Here is a 19446-nt window from a genome sequence, read left to right on the forward strand (position 1 = left end):
GGGGGGGGGGGGGGGGGGGGGGGGTGTGTGGCGATGACAGCATCCTCTGGGCAGGCCTGTCTTATTCCTTATTCTCCAGGGTGTCCCCAGCCCTTAGCATCACAAGGGGGCAGGGTGGGCACATGCTAAACATTTACAGGAGGGCATGAGGGAGAGGGGGCTGCAGGCTGAGTGGAGAAGGGTCAGAGGGAGGTGGCAGAGGAGCAGGCAGGAGGACAGCTGAGCAGAGCCCAGGGCTCAGGGGGAACCTGCATGGGGTGTGGAGGCTCCAGGGCGAGTCCCAGGAGATGAGTGAAGACACCTCCTGGCGGAACTTTGTACCGTGAAAAGGAATGTTTTTTCTCTGTCACCTAAAAGCAAGGGAACCATTAAACTTTTCAAGCAGGGAAAGGATGTGGGCAGATTTGTGTTTTAGCTGGATCCCCCTGGAAGCCACGTGAGGCGGGGGAGCAGGCGGGAGACGGGGAGAGGTGGTGAGGGCCTGAGTGGGGGCCCAGCAGGGAGGAGGCAGAGGGAGGGATGTGGGGTGAAGTCAGCCCCTCTCGGGTCCCTCTCACGGAGCCGCGCTTTGGAGGAGGAGCCTGGAGGTGGGGCTTGGACCTCCGTGTCCAGGGGTGTGTGACAGCTCTGCTAACCTCCCCGCTTTGCTCTGCAGTGACCAAGCTGCAGGTGAGCAAATCCAAGAGGACCCTGATGCTGGTGGAGAACAGGCCCATCCAGCTGAACTGCTCCGTCAAGTCCCAGACCAGCCAGAACTCCCACTTCGCGGTGCTCTGGTACGTCCACAAGCCCTCGGACGCTGACGGCAAGCTCATCCTCAAGACCACGCACACCTCCGCCTTCGAGTACGGCACCTACGCCGAGGAGGAGGGCCTGCGGCCCAGGCTGCAGTTCGAGAGGCACGCGTCCGGGGGCCTGTTCAGCCTCACCGTCCAGAGAGCCGAGGTCAGCGACAGCGGCAGCTACTACTGCCACGTGGAGGAGTGGCTGCTGAGCCCCAACTTCGCTTGGTACAAGCTGGCGGAGGAGGTTTCGGGGCGCACAGAGGTCACTGTGAAGCAGCCAGGTGAGCAGAGGGGGTGCAGCCACCCAGGCCAGTGGGTTTAGTGTGGAGAGGCCTGTACAGGGCCTTGGGTCCACACTGGCGGTGGGTACAGGCACGCAGGCCATCGTCCTGGCGCATGGCGGGCCGCCCACTTTGCCTGCAAGGGGCCCCAGTGCCGATGGCCAACAGCATCCTTGACTGTGCTGTGTGGACGCATTTTCACCAGGGAGAGGCCCGACGGGAGGCTGTGGTTGGCAGGAGGTGGCCAGGCAGGATTCTGGCAGCTCCCAGCTCTCTTTCGGGGTTTGCAGCTCGCACCCGGGATCGTGGGCTGGGCCAGCTCGCACCCCAGGGATCCTGCCTAGGAGGCATTTTCCTGGCTCGCTCACCTGCTGCTTTACCTCCTGTCCCAGCCCAGGGGAGCGCTTCCTGTCTCCAGACCTGTGGGGGCAGCCTGACCAGTGGCCTCTGACCTCTGTGAATGCCTCCAGGGAGGGAGCGCTCACCACCCCCCGGGCCTCAGCTCCACTTTAGGGCACCCTCGTTGTTGAATGTAGAGTCCCCGTCATCTCCCTCTCAGGTTTCAGATCTGCCCCTAGAGCAGAGGTGGGGAACATCGGCCCGCGGGCCATGGAAGACCCTCAAAATCATTGGGTCTGGCCCTGCCAAAGCATTAGGAGTGAGTTCATTAAATGTTTGGCCAAATACAGCAGGCTAGTTTTTAAGTTGATAATTGTATATGGCCCACGAATGATGTTATAAATACCCAAATGGCCCTTGGCAGAAAGAAGGCTCCCCACCCCTGCTCTAGAACACCCCCAGAGGGGTTTGGGTCATCCCTTTGCATTAAGTCCTGCACCGCATAACGACATGTGAGCCAACAGTGGACCGCTTTTCTGACGGTGGTCCCATAAGATTATAAGGGAGCTGAATTCCTGTGAGAAGTGGAAGGCTGTGTGGCTCTGGAGGATTTCTCTCTGACGGGAGCAGTAGGCAATAGATTCCCTCTCGCTCACAGCACCTCAATTCTGAGTGCACAGGTGACATCCCAGCCCGTCACCCATTCACCTGTTTCAGACAGAGGAGCCTGTCAGCTCAGTGCTTCCGATTTCTTATTCCCACTGGTGCTCACACCACCTGCACTACCTCCTGACAGCCTCTATTAGGGTGACCCACGCCTTACCCAGCCGGTTTCTCCCCGATATTCCCAGCCTCTCCCGCCCACATCCCTGCTCCGGGAGCAGCACTGAAAGCCTTGAGGTTCTCTTTCTGACCCTGTTGGGAGGAAGCAGGAGGAGGGCTCGTGGGACAGTGTGTACGTCTGCGGCCTTCACAGTCCCTCCCCACTCCTCACTGACTCACCCAGAGCAGCTTCCGGTCCCGCAGGCTCCATTCATGGCACGCGCCCCATACAGGGGCACCCTTGCTCGTCTTTTATTTTTACTGCACCTTTTCTATGTTTAGATGCACGAATACTTACCATTGCCTCACAGTTGCCTACAATATTGAGTACAGGAACATGCTGTGCAGGCGTGGAGCCTGGGCTAGACCCTAGAGCTGTGATGGCGAACCTTTTGAGCTCGGCATGTCAGCATTTTGAAAAACCCTAACTTGACTCTGGTTCCGTGTCACATATAGAAATTTTTTGATATTTGCAACCATAGTAAAAGAAAGATTTATATTTTTTATATTTATTTTATATATTTAAATGCCATTTAACAAAGAAAAATCAACCAAAAAATGAGTTCGCGTGTCACCTCTGACACGCGTGTCATAGGTTCGCCATCACTGCCCTAGAGCCTAGGTGTGTAGGAGGCTGTACTGTCCAGGTGTGTGTGAGCGCACTCGGATGTTCGCACACTGACAGGATCACCTGAGGACACTTTCTCAGAGTGTATCCATGTCATTCAGTGGCTCATGACTGTGTGAGGAGGGAGCTAGTGTGCCTGCCCGTCAGTCTCCCCTCTTGTTAAAGAAGCTCTAGAACAAGCATGTCAAACTCAAAGGCTAACACAGGCCAAATAAACAAGGTTTAAGTTTATGTGGGCTGCAAAAATACAAAAGCTTCAGTTTTCATAGAAATGTAGGTTTATTTCCATAGAGACATGCTGAATACAAAGGGCTGAAATAAACGAGTCATCGTTAACATAAGATAATAGAACATTTTAATAAAAATTAATATTTTTTTTCTTGAACATTAACTTACCAGACACTGAATAACTGCACAAATTAATAAGCGTAACGCAAATAAACCTATTTTTCTTGTTCTCCGAAAGCGAAATATTTTCTGTTGCACACACCAAACAGGTCAGTCCAAGACTAATGACATGGCAATCAGCTGCTAAAATATTCGCTGCTAGTATTAGTGGAGAGAAATGGTGTGCCTGCATGTAAGGCGGGTAAGGGAAATGAATGCAACACGATCATAGTAATCAATCATTAGCAAATGTTGTAGTTCGTTATTAATAATTATGTATAACAGGATATTGTAAAAATTAAGTCACAAAATTTTTATTAAAACGTTTCTTACATACCGTTATATTGGCTGGGCCGCAAAAATATTCATTGTGGGTTGCATGCGGTCCGTGGGCCCTGAGTTTGACATGCTTGCTCTAGAACTTCTCACATAAGGCGGCCCTGAGCTCCCTCTCCAACCCTCCTCCCTGCGTGCCCTACAATTGGTTGTCACTGTCCTTCTGGAAGGGCGGTGGGGTGCTGTGTGGGCAGCCGGAGTCCCATCTCCCTGCCTTTCCTTCTGCTGCCATCTCCCCTGGCATGCCCCTGTCCTGTTCTCCCCTGGCATCACCCCATTCCCAACATGTCACTCAGCACCACCTCCAGGAAGCCTTCCCTGATATCTCCCCCATCACCAGGGGTTTCTTACAAAACACATAGCATAACATAGCATAAGTGTGTGCTTGCATTTCTCCCCCACTGTACGTACGGTAAGCACTTCGAGGTCAGGGCTGTATCTTTGTGTCTTCGGTCACTGGCATGGCCCCCTTAGTAAATATTGTTTGAACAAGGAATGAATGGTCACTTTCCTTGAACCCCCGAGGGCCTTTGATTGTCCTCATAGCCTGGAACACGTTGACCGTAGGCATCCATTTGTCTCATTCTTCCTCAGAGAGGTTAGCTCTTTTGAACTGAAACAGCATTTTAGGCACCCTGTGTCCCCTTTCCTGTCCCTGTTCACTTACCTGTGTATAGACAGGTAGTGATGAGCACGTAAGCCTATTCACACTTAGGGAAATTCATGGATAGTCAGTTATTACGCGTCACATACTCGTTATTTACATACTCATGTCTCCTCTGGGCCGGACGCTCCCTGGGTGAGCACGGGTCCTTGGTTCTCTGCACCACTCTTCCCAAGGTCTGTCTCCCAGGCGGCTGAGGCTCGCACCTGCTGTTCAGAAGATACAGGGAGCCGGGTTCCCAGTCCAGATGTGGCTGGCCCTCCTGTTCCTCGGGCTGTTGTGTTTCTAGAACGGCCATCCTCCTCCCAAGGGACATGCTATGCTAACCCTTCTGCTGCTGCGCTAGGAAGGAAGCTCTGGGCCAAGTGCCTCTGGCTGGTGACCTGTGTCCTGCCTCCCGGGACAGTCCCAGGGGCTTTTGGAAACGGAAGTTGGAAGTGGTTCTTGGCCCACAGAGGCTCTTGCAGGTTTCTGTTCTTCCTGTCTCTCTTCCTTTCTGACCCGGCTCCCTGCTGAGAGCACGCGGCACACCCTGCAAGGGTTCTTAGTCACCATCCGCCCTTTCCCTTTTCTCTTTGTGCCAAAAACAAGACTTTCCCTGCAGATCCTAAATTTTTTTAAAAACACATTTTTATTGATTTCAGAGAGGGGAGAGAGGGAGAGAGAGATAGAAACATCAGTGATAAGAGAGAATCATTGATTGGCTGCCATCTGCAGGGATTAAGCCCACAACCCAGGCATGTGCCCTTGACTGGAATCGAACCCGGGACCCTTCAGTCCGCAGGCCCACACTCCATCCACTGAGCCAAATCGGCCAAGGCCAGATCCTAAATTTATCCTGGGTTTTGACAAGAATCTGTACAGCCCTTCGCACTGCCTCAGTTCGCCTGCTCTGAGTCTCGGCCTCAGGTGGGGAACTCCCAGATCCTAAATTTATCCAGGGAGTTCCCCACCTGAGGCCAAGACGGAGCAGGTGAACCGGGGCAGTGCGAAGGGCTGTACGGATTCTTGTCAAAACACAGTGAAATCGCGTGTACGGGGAATATTAACACTGTGAACAGAGAGCTCACAGGACGCTGATGAAGACAGCGCATGCCATTCCCCCTTTTCCGTTGAGATTTTTTTGGTTTGGATGTTTTTCTTTTTATCTTTTTTTTTCTGCTTCTATTCTCCCCCCCCCCTTTTTTTTTTTTTTTCTGTTGAGAAAGAATACACTGTAGAGCTTTTGGAAAATACAAAAGCACAAAGAAGAAAACAATCTTTCAACCCAGAGACACCAGAGAGAGAGTGTGAGTGTTTTGGGGAGACTGCTTATTTAAAATAATTTTTCTGTTTTTAATTTTTTGACCTTTTAATTATAAAAGTAATCGTGTGTGTTGTGAAATATTCTGATAGTTCTGAAGCGTATAAAGTAAAAGGCGAAGTCGCACGCCCTCCCCTCCCTCTGTGTCCCTCAGGAGGGGACCCCCCCTGGGGCCTCGGTGCATGCACAGCGTCACAGCTTTGTGATGCCTCCGGTCCACACGGGCTCCTTGGGGCCTGTGATGAGGTGATGCGGGGGCCGTTAGGCTGTGCGTCTAGTGACCCTTCCGATGGGCTGACTCTTCTACCCCTGGTCCCTCGGTGTCAGTTTTTTTCTTTGCTGCTGTCAGATCAGTTGTGCTCCCACCTTGAGACGAAACCGTGTGGGGTTTTTTTTGAGTAAGAACTGTGATGCTCCAGGCCACCCCGAGACCCTATAAGCTGTGTTTCCTCTGCAGCTCTTTTGTGGTTCACAGCCCAGCATGGTCCCTCCATGGGGCCAGTTTTGAAAATCTCTTGCTTAGCCAGGCTGGTGTGGCTCAGTGGTTGAGCATCGACCTGTGAACCAGAGGGTCGAAGTTTGATTCCCAGTCAGGGCACATGCCCGGGTTGTGGGCTCAATCTCCAGTAGGAGGTGTGCAAGGGGCAGCCAATCAATGATTCTCCCTCATTGTTGATGTCTCTCTCTCTCTCTCTCTCTCTCTCCCCCTCCCTCCCTCCCTCCCTCCCTCCTTCTCCCTTCCTCTCTGAAATCAGTAAAAAAAAAATATATTTTTTTAAGTAAAATAGAAGTCTCTTGCCTGGGGAGGGGTCTCACCATGCCCTTTCCTGTCCTTTCCCAGCCACCGGCCCTCAGCTGTGCGCCGTGCGGTCCACTGTCACTGGGATGCACAGTCATCTGCACGCGTCGTCTCGGACAAGAGAATGTGCTTGTCCTCTGCTCAGCCTTGGAGCTGATGCGGGTTATAAATGGGGGACAGCTGTCACGGTCACATTGAACTCCGTGAAACTCGGACACTTGGGCACATGATCGAGAACTCGGACACGCGGAGGCCATACCTGAGACATGCTTCCTCGAGCTGAGGGTGCTGTCTTCTGTGTGTGGAAGGCGCCCATCACCTGTGCTTGGAGGGGGGCGTGCGGGCGGCTTGCTGCTTTCTGGTGCTGACCTCTCCCCCTCGCCTTTGCAGACAGCCGCCTGAAGCTCAGCCAGGTGCAGGGGAACCTGTCGGTCCTGGAGACGCGGCAGGTGCAGCTGGAGTGCGTGGTCCTGAACCGCACCAGCCCGGCCTCCCAGCTCGTGGTGGAGTGGTTCGTGTGGAAGCCCAACCACCCGGAGCGGGAGGCCGTGGCCCGCCTGAGCCGCGAGGCCACCTTCCACTACGGGGAGCAGGCGGCCAAGAACAACCTGAAGGGGCGGCTGCACCTGGAGAGCCCTTCCCCGGGCGTGTTCCGGCTCTTCCTCCAGAACGTGGCGGTGCAGGACAGCGGCACCTACAGCTGCCACGTGGAGGAGTGGCTGCCCAGCCCGGGCGGCCTGTGGTACAAACGGGCAGAGGACACTGCTGGGCAGACCGCTGTCACAGTCACGCGACCAGGTGAGGGCTCCTGTCCCCGGGCCTCCACACCCGTTCCCACTCCCCCTGTGCGTATGATATCGCACGCGCTGCCTAACATCAGTTCGTCAGTTAATCCGTTGTCTGCCGTCACATCTGTGCGCATTCACCATTTGCATTTGCGTTCAGTATTGCCTCCATTTCCCCCTCGTGAATGGCAACGTGCACATCTGGCTTCGGCCTCAGGGGATTCTGTTTGTTCACAAGACTATCATTTGATGATTAATGATTCCAGATCATGGAATGTCTTCCTTTTAAAGAATACATTCAGACTTGGACACGTGGTAGATGTGCAGGAATCTTGAAACAGGAGCCATGTGGTTCAGAAAGGAAGCTTACGGATTTTCAGTGGGGAAGAAATTGATTCACGTGCTTCAAGTAGAAAAAGATGAAGTCCATGCAGCCTGCACTCTCACTTCTGAGCAGTGTTATTGGTGTGAATGTCCAGTCCATGTGGCCTTGTGCTTCTCTTGTCTTTCTTGTTTGTTTCTAACATACCCAAAAACACACAATTACTAGGGCTAGTTATGGTGACACATTTAAACACGCAGTGAAAGGGAGTTCAGCCAGATGAGTAGCCTGGACCCCCCAGCCCGCCTTCCTTCCTTCCTGTCTGAGCACAGTCATGTGCCGCTTACCCACGGGGATCGTCCTGAGCAACGCGTCGCCAGGCGATTCCATTGTCGTGCGAACATCACAGAGTGCACTTCACACACCTCATGGTTCAGCCTCCTGCACACCAGGCCTCATGGCCCAGCCTATCGCTCCAGGCTTCACGCCTGCATGGTGTGCTCTGTACAAAACAAGAGAAAGTGATGCAACCAGGAGACACAGTAAACGAGACGTATAAGGTGTACAGCCCACACTGGTTTATAAGCAAACATGTTTTATTGTAAGTAGAGAGAGTCCACTTTAACATAACGATAAAACGTATCGTGTAGCAAATACATAAACCAGTAACAGTCGTTGATTGTCACCGCACCACGTACTGTACGTAGCTGTAGGCGCTGTGCTTTATACGGCCGCAGCGCAGTAGGTATGTTCACACTAGAGTCACCACGAGCACATGAGGAAGGCCGTGCAGTACAGCCTTCCAGTGGCAGCGATGTCCCTGGTGATGGGAATGTTTCAGCCTATGGGACCCCGTCCTGTATGTGGCCCAGCGTTGACCGAAGCTCGATTATGTGGCGCGTGACTGTATGTTAGTTGATCGTGCCAGTTACAAAACATTTGGAAAACAGAAAAGTATAGTTTTGAAAAAGAAAATTATCTATAATCTCGCTAGCGTTTCATAGCCACCATTTTTACTGGTTGCATCACTTTCGTTGTAGGGCTGTGCTTCGAGGTTTTCTTCCTGAGGCATAGGTTAGGCGGATAGAAGACTTGGAATAATGAAACTCCAGGAGTTCAGAGTCACCTAGCATTGCTTAAGGTCGACCGTAGTATGAAATTCATGAGGGTAAGGGCTCCTGCCCTCAGTGAGGTGGTACTAGCCAAGCAGATTGGCAGTTGTGTTCGGCTCACACAGGTGGGAAAGAGAGAGCCACCTTCATCAGACCGCCCGGGAGTCGGGGGTCAAGGACACTGCCTCGGAGCCGTCAGCACAACGTCGGGGAGGGCGTGGATGGACTTGCTCGGGGCTCCCACCTGGAGAAGTAAAGGAAGGAGTGCTAACCTCTGAAGGGGCATGTTGGTCTATTCTGGGAGTCAGACATGGGGAACCAAATTGGTAGAGAGGTGTGTTAAGGGGAGGAGGGGTTGAGTGAGGGTGGAAATTAATTTTATTTGAAAATCTTGTATTGAGTCACTACTGCAGACAAGGCACTTAAAGGGTCCCGAAGAAGGTCTGAGCAGTTAGACAAGAAGAGACAAAGGAGAGGGGATGGGGAAGAGCATTCTGGGGGCCCGACCTCCTGCTACGGCGGGCCCATGGCCACCTTCCCCGGGCCACTCCCCCGACACAGTGGCCCGTCGCTAGGGGTGTTAGGACTCAGTGTTAGACTCTGGGGGAAAAAGCACCCTAGACTGCCCTGCTCTGCAGCGTTTCTCTCCATGGCTTTGGGGTCACGCGTTAGCCATGTTCTCTGCATCAGCCTGTGGACGGATTTCATTATTCCCCCGTTCTGCTGCTTTCTGTCCCCAGCACATCCCTCCCCCCCCCCCCCCCCCCCCAAGCCGGCTTGGAGACTCCCTGCCAGTCACTGGTCCTCAGTGATCTGGAGCTTTCTGGGGCTGACCTTTCTGTGCCAGAGGCCTCCCCCAAGTGTCGGGATCCACCGAGGCCCTTGATGGAAGGGCTGGGATGGCACGCTGTGCCCTGTCGTGGTTCTGAAGACCCCATGTGCCAGCCGTGCACACCGAGATTCCAGGTGGGCCGAGGGGGGTGCCCAGGGGCTTGGCGGAGCCCCACAAAAGCAGTGGGAACCCCAGCCTTGTGTTCGCCTGTGAGCAACATTAAGCCAATTCATTGAAAGCCCAGGACAGTCCTTGGGAAATGCTCCGATTTGGTCTTCATCCAAGGAGACTCCGACGTGGTCTCTCTGCTTTTGTTAATGCTGCGTTGGCATCTTTCACACGCGTTTCATAAACAGAGCCTTTTAGGAGCTGGGGAGAGAATGGTTTGTGTAGAACCTACCCATGTGAGCCGTTAAAACAGCCGCAGAATACAACAGATTCAGGCTGTCTGACGGTGTCTGTGAGCCGTGACTCACCTGGTGGGGCGCCTCCCGAGGCTGCGGTTTCTCTGTCGGGGAGACACTGCCTGTGTCATCCTCCGAGGGTGGGGGTCCCTGCTCAGTGCGAGTCCCCTTTCCGGTCTGGTGTCTGCTGTTTGGCTTCTGTCCTTGGAGAATGTTCACCTCCTGGGGGTCACGGTAGCGTAGGCAGCAATCTACATGCACACGGTGCAGATGCAAAGGCTGCTGAGGGCGAATTCGTCTCCCACGGCCGCCGGAACAAAGGAGCCCGAACCCGATGGCTTAAAACACCGAAATGTATTCTCTCTCAGCTCTGGAGGCTGGACGTCCGAGATCAGGGTGTCCTCCGGGCCGTGCTTCCAGATGTTTCTCATGAGGAGTCCGTCCTGGCCTCTCTCCCAGCTCCTCGGGCCCCAGGTGTCCCTGGCCTGCAGCTGTGTCACGCCAGCCCCTGCCTCTGCCTCACCTGTCTTCTCTGTGTGTCCTCTCCGCTCTTTCTTTTCTTTTTAAATATGTTTTTATTGATTTTAAAGGGAGAGAGAGGGAAACATTGATGTGAGAAACATTGACTGGCTGCTGCCTGCACGCCCCCTACTGGGGATTGAGCCCATAGCCTGGACATGTGCCCTGTCTGGGAATTGAACCAGCGAACTTTTGTGCCACACTTGCCAGGGCCTCTCCCCTTCTTATAAGGACACCAGTCGCTGGATTTAGGGCTCATCGTAACTTAAGTACATTGGCACAGAACCTGTTTTCAATCGAGGCCCCATGCTGGGGTTCCAGGGGGACGTGAATTTGTGAGGGTGGGCGGAGGACACACTATTCAACCACTGCAAGGGTTTGCAGTGAAAATAACTGCCCCCCCCCCATTCCCATACGCAGCCACAGCACCAGGTCTGTGAGTTCTTCCACGGGCACCCCACGCAAACATAGACATGCACGTCAGAATAAGACGTGCTCTTCTGCTTGCCATGCCGCGTAGGGAACACAGCGTGCTGCTCTCTAGCGCTTTTCCTTGACTCTCCTTTCCCATCTCTGCACATAGCGCCGCCTCATCCCTCCCAGCAGGTGCGCAGCATGCTGTTGTCTGATGTACTACAATGCGTTTAGTGATGGACATTGAGGTTGTCTCGAGCAAAGAAATTAAAACAGGCTCTTCTCCTTCCTGTTTCCCCTGTCCCCCCCAGAGGCCGCCCTGCAGGTGGACACGGTGGTCCCCAACGCCACAGTGACCGAGAAGGCAGCTTTCCAGCTGGACTGTAGCATCGTGTCGCGCTCCAGCCAGGACTCGCGCTTTGCGGTGGCCTGGTATTCCCTGAGGACTAAAGCCGGGGGGGACGCGGGCAGCCCTGGCATGGAAGAACGGGAGGTCGAAGACGAGGAGGAGGAGGAGGAGGAAGAGGAAGAGGACCCAACAGAGCGGATGGCCCTGCTGAGCGTGGGCCCCGATGCCGTGTTTGGCCCCGAGGGCAGCCCCTGGGAGGGCAGGCTTCGCTTCCAGAGGCTGTCCCCCCTGCTCTACAGGCTCACGGTGCTGCAGGCAAGCCCCCGAGACACAGGCAACTACTCCTGCCGCGTGGAGGAGTGGCTGCCCAGCCCCCAGAAGGAATGGTACCGGCTGACAGAGGAGGAGTCGGCCCCCATCAGCATCCGAGTGCTGGACACAAGTGAGTTTTCCCGATTCACAGGGGGAGGAGGTCCCAGTTGATTACAACTGCCTGGAAGATAAAGATCACAGCTGGATTATGGGTTCATGAGCTGCATTCTCGCCTGTCCCGAGCATTTAGGATCTGCATACCAGTTCATGGAATTGACCTGATTCCTTATGCCCAAGATAGGGATTGAGCCCTGGCTGGTGTGGTTCAGTTGGTTGAGCGTCATCCCATGCACTGAGAGGTCTCCGGTTCTATGCTCTGACAGGCTCAGTCTCCAGTAGGGAACGTGCAGGAGACAGCCCATCAATGATTCTCTCTCATCATTGATGTTTCTTTCTCCTCCCTTCCTCTCTGAAATCAATAAAAAGATACGTATTTTAAAAAGAATATAAAGGTTGTCCCCATTCTTAGTGGCGGTAGGGGAAGGACAAGTGGCTTCCATGGGGTTTGGCAGTCTCCAGCTGGTAGCTGAGCAGGTTTTCAGGAGCAAAAGCTGACAGCCCAGGTCCTCAGCCCTCATTGTCTCGTCTCCCTCCCGGCCCTTTCAGGTTCCACCCTGCAGTCCGCCATCTGCTCCAATGATGCGCTCTTCTACTTCGTCTTCTTCTACCCGTTCCCCATCTTCGGCATCCTCATCATCTCCATCCTGCTGGTGCGCTTCAAGAGCCGGAGCTCCAGCAAGAACTCGGACGGGAAGAACGGGGTGCCCCTGCTGTGGATCAAGGAGCCGCACCTCAACTACTCCCCCACTTGCCTGGAGCCGCCCGTCCTCAGCATCCACCCAGGAGCCATAGACTGAGGGCCCCCCCGGGGACGCCGGCCACCAGGGGCCGAGGGCCCCCACACTGCCTCTCGCTCTGTGATGGGACAGCAGACAGCACCCAGACTCCGGGCAGCCCTCCCAGAAAACTGTCCGACGCGAGATGTGTTCACAGTCCCCGGCCAGCCACAGAGGCAGCCTGCTGCCTGTGGGTGGCGGCCCTGGTGGGTGAGCGATTTCCGGGCAGGTGTGGTCATCCCGCGGCATTAGGTCTCTTGTTTTCGTTCTTGGTAATGTAGTGAGCGGCGCTGGTGCCACGCCTACTCACAGGTAGTAATAGGTAGACGTCGCAGGGGTCTCGCTCTTTCTATTGGACTCTTTAAAAACCCGTGGTTTATTCTTTTTGGATTTCGTAATGTTGTGGACGCATTTCTCTTACGTACAACGGATGAGAAAAGGAGAGACGGACTATATAGAGTGAAGGAATCCCTTCCAGGACCTTTGGTTTTTGCACACTTGAAAATGCCACCACCGGTGGAACAAAAGACACCCGAACGTTTTTTACTTCCTTCGTGAGACTTGAAAATGATGGGAAGTGTGGGCCCAGTTTGTATCTGATCTTTTCCCTCAGCTGGAGTTTTGTTGTTTTGCTTCAAGAACTGTGTCTGTGCCAGAGAAATCCTGCATAAGCCCATTAGGAGACAGGAGATGGTGGCCGGCCAGCCTTTTCGCCAGGGAGGCGGAAATCGGCGTCCTCCCAGCCTTGCCAAAAAACCCGAAACCTTGGTTGGAGAACAAGTCAGAAGCCCCAGTGTGGGCAGGGGGAGCTTTCAGCAGCGACTGACTTGCAGGTCGGTCAGAACCCGTGGTTAGTGGAGGGAGGAAGAAGGGCTAGTTGTTGGCTTGATGCGGTCGCTGAGGGCAGTCTCCAGCTGGTAGCTGAGCAGGTGGGCTTCCGTGCTAAGGTGCTTTGCCAAACTCTTAAGAGAAAGTGGCCAGTGAGCCGGGGAAGGGGACAGCGCTGAGCTGAACACACAGCCCAAGCAGCCCCACTACCCTGGCAGAGGGCACTGGGGCCTGCACAGCTCAGCCCCTTGCACAGGGGGACAGCCCGCTGTGGAACTGATTTCGGGGAGCAGGCAGGAATGATGCCTCCCTGGAAGTGTGAAGGCTGGGTTTCTCCTTCCTTTCCATTAGGTTTTCCTCAAAGATACGGATGTCTTCCTTCCTCACCACTGATCTCTCCCTGCTTCTTGCTGCCGCGCCCAGGGAGGCCCCCCCTCCGCTGACGGTCCCCGGTCTCCGGAGGAAGCACCACACGCCTTTGTCCGCAGGGGTTTTACCTTCCCTTCCTCAGATCGAGTCTGCGGTTTAGGTGATTTGGTGGTTTGTTGTGATGGCAGCATTTTATTTAAATGTTCCTGAGAGTCCGACAAAGGCCAGTGTCACCCTGCTGCTTTACAGGCCAGAAGCGGGGCCCCAGGGGAGCGGCAGCGGCTGCAGGTGCTCACCCTTCCACGAAGATGTTTCATGCCCCGACTTCCCCGTGTTTTGCGGGCCAGGGTGCCATCACCCTTTCTCAGTGAGCATGCATCTCAAATCCCAAGGGAGTTCCCGGTTTGGAAAAGGCCAGCACGGATTTGGGCGCTAGGTCGAACCAGAGAGATGGCTGGGAAACCCTGTTCTGAGACTGAACAGCCTCCAGGGAGGCGGGGGGCTCCCCAGGCCATGTGGGTGCTGACCCTGCTCTGGGTCTGGGGTGCTCAGCAGGTGCTTTGCTCCATCACAGCTGAAGGGAAGCACTTCCTGACAGGCTCACACACACCTGCCTTCTACTCCTTGCAGGTGCACCAGTGCTCGCTCTCCTGTGAGAGCCCAGGCTCACATGCCAGTTCCCATTTACTGTGCTGCACGAATGCTGTAGGGTGCATATTCGGCTCAGTGGTGAGGGAAGAAGGCAGTCTTTTGCCCCATTTCATCATTTCAGGGCTGTGGGCTTTCAGTGGGAAATTGCTGACCTTTAACTTACAGACTGAGTCAATGAGGGAAGAAGACTTACTGGTCCTCTGTCTGAATGGAAAGATACCAGAGGGCTGTCTGGGACCGGGATGTGTACCTGAGACTTGAGTTTGAATTGATTGACAGCTGCAGAAAGGTAGCTGCTGCCACGTCATTACATAGGTGAATTCGTCGCGGGAAATTTGAAAGAAAAGAAACCGAAGCCAGTATTTTAATAATTGTTTTTCTTCCCTGTGTCTTTTCTATGGGCTTGGGGATACCATCAAAGGGGGAACTTTTCCAGCTTTCTATGAAAATCCCCAGGACCTTCCTTTTTTTGGCCATTTCTATGGAAATGTGGTGTCAGATGAATGGTAACGGTGCCCTCCAGTGGCTGGGAGACCTCATTGCACATTGCCGACGGGAGCTTTGAGACCAGGAGAGACTGCCTCTTGACTTCTCTCCATCTACAATGTTGCATTCATGAACCCTACACTGTGCTAGGCCCCTCCCAGGACATGGATATGACCACACCCTCTTTGACCAGGGTGTTTCTGTAGCAAGTTTTCATATTCTTTTCAAACAATGGTTTCTCTGCGTTAATAGTTGAAGAAAAAAAAAAGAGGTGGGGTAAGAAAACTACCCATGCATGATGTAGAGAGCTGTTGATTTTGTTTGTTTTTTTTAAAAGGAAAACTATTTGTAAGATGTTGCACTAAAACGTTTTATATACACTTCAGACACCTGTAATAAATTATGTTGAAAATATGGCTGTTTACCTTTCCTGGAGTGCACTGTCCTGTCTCCACACTTAATCAGTCACCTCCTCCATGAACCCGAGGACCTGGGGTAACACAGCTCTGCCCCCACATTGGCCTGCTAGGCTCAAGGTTCATGAATCTCAGCCTTTATTATCTTGTACTGCCCCCATCGTAAGTGGTGCCCTTGTGCACACGATACCAAAAACACCCCTTTCTCAAAACACTTGACTGCCACCAGCTGAAGCTGTGTCAGCATAAATATATAGCTCTGCCCTGACTGTCAAGGCTGTGCTGTGCAGCACACGACACACCTGGTGGCCTGCAAGGCAGGTTCAGAATATAGAGCTATGACCTCTAGCTTTCTTTTGAGGGGTGGGGGAGGAGGTGGGCAGGATGGGGTAAGAGGAGACTGATGGAGAAGAGCAGAAGCATGGGACAGTCTTCTTGGCCATCGAGGGCCTCTGCAGCAAGACCACACCATCTTTCTCAAACTGGAGCGTTGCCCTGACAGTGAGATACTCAGCAAGCATTTTCCAGGCTGGAGGAGCGGCAGGAGCTGTGTGTTCCTGTTCGGTGAAAGCACGCAGCACAGCAGTCTCAGGTCCCCACACAACTTGAATGCTGGGGTGTTGTCTGCAAAGGGAGGAGAAGGGCAGAATGACGCGAGCCATAGCAGTGGTGCCTGACTAGTCAGAACCCAGCTGTAACTGTTTAAAACCCACCCAAAAATATGCAAAAGGACCTAGATCAGTGGTTCTCAACCTTGGCTGCCCATTAGAATCACCTGGGAATCTTTTTTAAACCCTGATTTCTGGGCCTCATCCTCTGGAAATTCTGTTTCTTTGTTTTGGGGTGGGGCCACAACATTAGTAACAAAGAAACAAAATTTCTGGAGGATGAGGCCCAGAAATCAGGATTTTAAAAAGATTCCCAGGTGATTCTAATGTGCAGCCAAGGTTGAGAACCACTGGCCTAGATAGAGGGTAAGAAGCAGAGAGAGGTGTTTTTCCTTTTTCTTCCTTTTATAACCCAAGCCCTTCTAGGGGCTTTAACTGTGCTTTTCTCGGCTTCTTATCTACTTCCTGCAGCTGTGGGCTTGGCCAGCAGTTGAAATGTGACTTTATCCCTTGGGTATCCAGAATAGTTCTGTGTTAAGTCTTATTATTTTGCCTGATATTTTTTTCCCAAATGCTCTCCCCACCCCACCCCACCCCCACTGCCTCGGTTTTTTAAATCATTATTTTTCAACTAGAGGCCCAATGCATGAAATTCGTGCAAGGGGCTCACCACTCATAGCCCCGGCTGCCTCAGGCCTCGCAGCCCTGGCTGCCTCACAGCCGCCCACTGGTCATTCCGGAAGGTCGTTCTGGAAGGTCATTCCACTGTCAGGTGTAATTAGCATATTAGCTCTTTATTATGTAGGATTACACTTGACATACAACATTATATTAATTTCAGGTATGTTCCCCAATGATTAGACACCATATTACTTACTAAGCGATTATCCTGATAAATCTCATACCCATCTGACATCATTCAGAGTTATTAGAATATTGTTGACTATATTCCCTATGCTGTACTTTACATCCCCATGACTATTCTGTAACAACCAATTTCTACTTTTTAATCCCTTCATCTTTCTCATCCATTTCCCAACCCTCCTCTCACCTGGCAACAGTCAAAATATCCTCTGTATCTATGAATCTGTTTCTTTTCTGCTTGTTCCTTTATTTTGTTTTTTAGGCTCAATTATTGATAGATATGTACTTATTTATATTATTTATATTTTTGATCTTCTTAAAGAAAGACCCTTTAACATTTCATGTAATACTGGTTTGATGGTGATGAACTACTTTAGCTTTTTCTTGTCTGGGAAGCTCTTTATGTGTGTTTCAATTTTATTTTTATTTTCTTAAAATCCTTACCTGAAGATATTTTGCTGTTGATTTTTTAGAGAGAATGGAAGAGAGAGGGAAAGACAAAGAGAAATATTGATGTGAGAAAAATACATCAATTTTTTTGCCTCCTGCATGCATCCCTACCAGGGCCTGAACCGGGGAGGAGCTTCAACTGAGGTATGTGCCCTTGACCGGAATTGAACCCAGGACCCCTTGGTCCGCAGGCCGACACTCTATCCACTAAGCCAAACCGACGAGGGCAGTGTTTCAATTTTAAATGATAGCTTTGCAGAGTAGAGTAATCTTGGTTGTAGGTACTTGTTTTTCATCACTTTGACTATTTCTTGCCACTGCCTTCTGGCCTGCAAAGTTTCTGTTGCGAAATCAGCTGACCGTCCAGGTGAATTTTAGAGGGTGTTTATTAAAGCCCAGAACAGTGAAACAAGTAAGGGCCTAGGGCAGTGGTCGGCAAACTGCGGCTCGCGAGCCACATGTGGCTCTTTGGCCCCTTGAGTGTGGCTCTTCCACAAAATACTGACTTCTGCGCATGGGCCACGAAGTTTCAACCTCACTGTACGTGCGCGCCCGCACGTGGTATTTTGTGGAAGAGCCACACTCAAGGGGCCAAAGAGCCGCAGTTTGCTGACCACAGGCCTAGGGTAACAGGAGAGGGATGTGTTGGGGAAATGAAGTTAGGCTGGGCTGCTGTGGCTCACTTGGAAGTCAGAGAAAAGGAGGCCTGGAAGACAGGTCAGGGTGTTAGCTCAGGACGAGCTACCCTGGTGGCAATCTCATGGGGTCCCTTGGAGTTTAGGGGAGAAGGAGAAGGGGAAGGGAACGGCACGGGCATGCTGCCTGGAGGGAGAGCACGCTGGGACCTTGTTTTCAGGTTGGGTGTTTAAGTGCAAATCCGCCCAGTGTTTATATATATAAGTGAAGAGAATAGACAGTTCTGCAGGAGGCAAGAGGACTCTCACGTCTGTAGGTCTAGGAGCAGTGATTTCCTCTCTGTTCTAGGGTTTGTAGGCTTCTTGGGAGAAGTTCCAAGGCTGGCAAGAACTAGAGCCAGGAAACCAGAGAGCAGGCGAATGAGCTCCTTTCTTACCTTCCAGTCCATGATCGTCTACAATGACAGCAGGTACAAGTAGGCCTCCGGTCACTGGTCCAGGAGGAAACCTACACCCAGCCCTCCTTCGGTGGCAAGGTAGGGCCTGTTTGGCCGTCTGCCTGAGGCATTTCAGGTCCAGCCTTTCTGAGCCACTTCTGATTCATGAGGTCAGCTGGACCAGACATTTCAGTGCTTCTAGAAAGTTTTTTTTTTAATATATATTTTTATTGATTTCAGAGAGGAAGGGAGAGGGAGAGGTAGAAACATCAATGATGAGAATCATTGATCGGCTGCCTCCCGCACACCCTACACTGGGGATCAAGCCTGCAACCCTGGCATGTGCCCTGACTGGGAATCGAATCGTGACCTTCTCGTTCATAGGTCGATGCTCAACCACCGAGACATGCCAGCTGGGCCTAGAAAGGTTTGATGGGAGCACAGCCTCTCTCTCTCTCTCTCTCTCTCTCTCTCTCTCTCTCGTTAACCCTCACCAGAGGATATTTATTTCAGAGAGAGTGAAAGGGAGGGGGAGAGATGAAAAACAAACATGCTGTCAGACACATGGATTGGTGCATGCACCCCAGGGAGGGGATCGAACCTGTAACGCAGGTAGTGCCCTTGACTGGGAATCAAACCGTTGACTCTTTGGTGCAGGGGCAACGCTCTAGCCAAGGAGCACACCGGCCAGGGCAACACAGCATCTCTCTTATGGCACTGCTCGTTGGTCAGGGGTGTCCAACCAAGGCAGGCCTAATGAATCCTTCCTCACACGCTCCCACTCTCCCACACCTGGCAGCATGTCGGCGTTTACTGTATTCGGACAGGCCCTGTCCCTGAAAGAGTTCCCTTAACTCCCAGAGGCGGGCGGACTGGGAGCCTCTCTCCCAAAGAAAGGGAGCTGAGAGGGGCGCTGGTGGGAGGAGCTGGTCCTGGGAGAGATTTTGGTTGGCCAAACAGTAAGCAGACCCACCGCTTGGGTCTCGGGAAGGTTCACAGTTGGGATGGAGGAAAAGAAGAGCTAAGAGGGAAACTGAGGAGGGAGAAACCAAAGGCTGGACGTCCCGGCTCCGGGGGAGGGAGTGCTGGGGTTGGGGGCAGGCTTTAGGAGAAGGTGGCCTGCGCTCGGATGAGGAGACTGGCGGTGAAGGGGCGGCACCAGGAACCCCACGCAGGCTAGCAGGTGTCTGACAGCTCCCGGTTCCCTGTTTAACCTGTCTGGTCCGGGGTCCCCTTAGCCCAGTAACTTGGCAGGAAAAGCAAGCCCCCCGTCCTTCGGCGGAGTCCTGCCACTCAGGGGCCAGCTGAGTGGGGCGCAGCTGTGGGGGAGCGAACCCCCCGCCACGGTGATGCCTCCGTCACGCCGCAAATGCTGAGGAAACCGGGTGCTGGAGCGGGGGCGTGGAGGCGGGA

At 52.9% G+C, this 19446-nt stretch overlaps 1 protein-coding gene across 3 annotated transcripts in view; it reads left to right on the top strand.

Moving 5' to 3' along the window:
* The window catches only part of IGSF3 (immunoglobulin superfamily, member 3), an 84817-nt gene extending 69780 nt beyond the window's left edge, over positions 1-15037 (top strand). For all 3 annotated transcript variants that reach the window (XM_005859950.2, XM_005859951.2, XM_005859952.2), the window contains 4 exons: positions 656-1066; positions 6735-7142; positions 11044-11523; positions 12060-15037. In XM_005859950.2, coding sequence (XP_005860012.1) covers positions 656-1066; positions 6735-7142; positions 11044-11523; positions 12060-12310 — 1550 coding nt within the window. In that variant the 3' untranslated portion in view covers positions 12311-15037. The remainder of the gene's footprint in view (positions 1-655; positions 1067-6734; positions 7143-11043; positions 11524-12059) is intronic.
* Positions 15038-19446: the final 4409 nt, after the last annotated feature.

The sequence above is a fragment of the Myotis brandtii genome, unplaced genomic scaffold (genome assembly GCF_000412655.1).
Source record: "Myotis brandtii unplaced genomic scaffold, ASM41265v1 scaffold131, whole genome shotgun sequence".
Taxonomy (NCBI): Eukaryota; Metazoa; Chordata; class Mammalia; order Chiroptera; family Vespertilionidae; genus Myotis; species Myotis brandtii.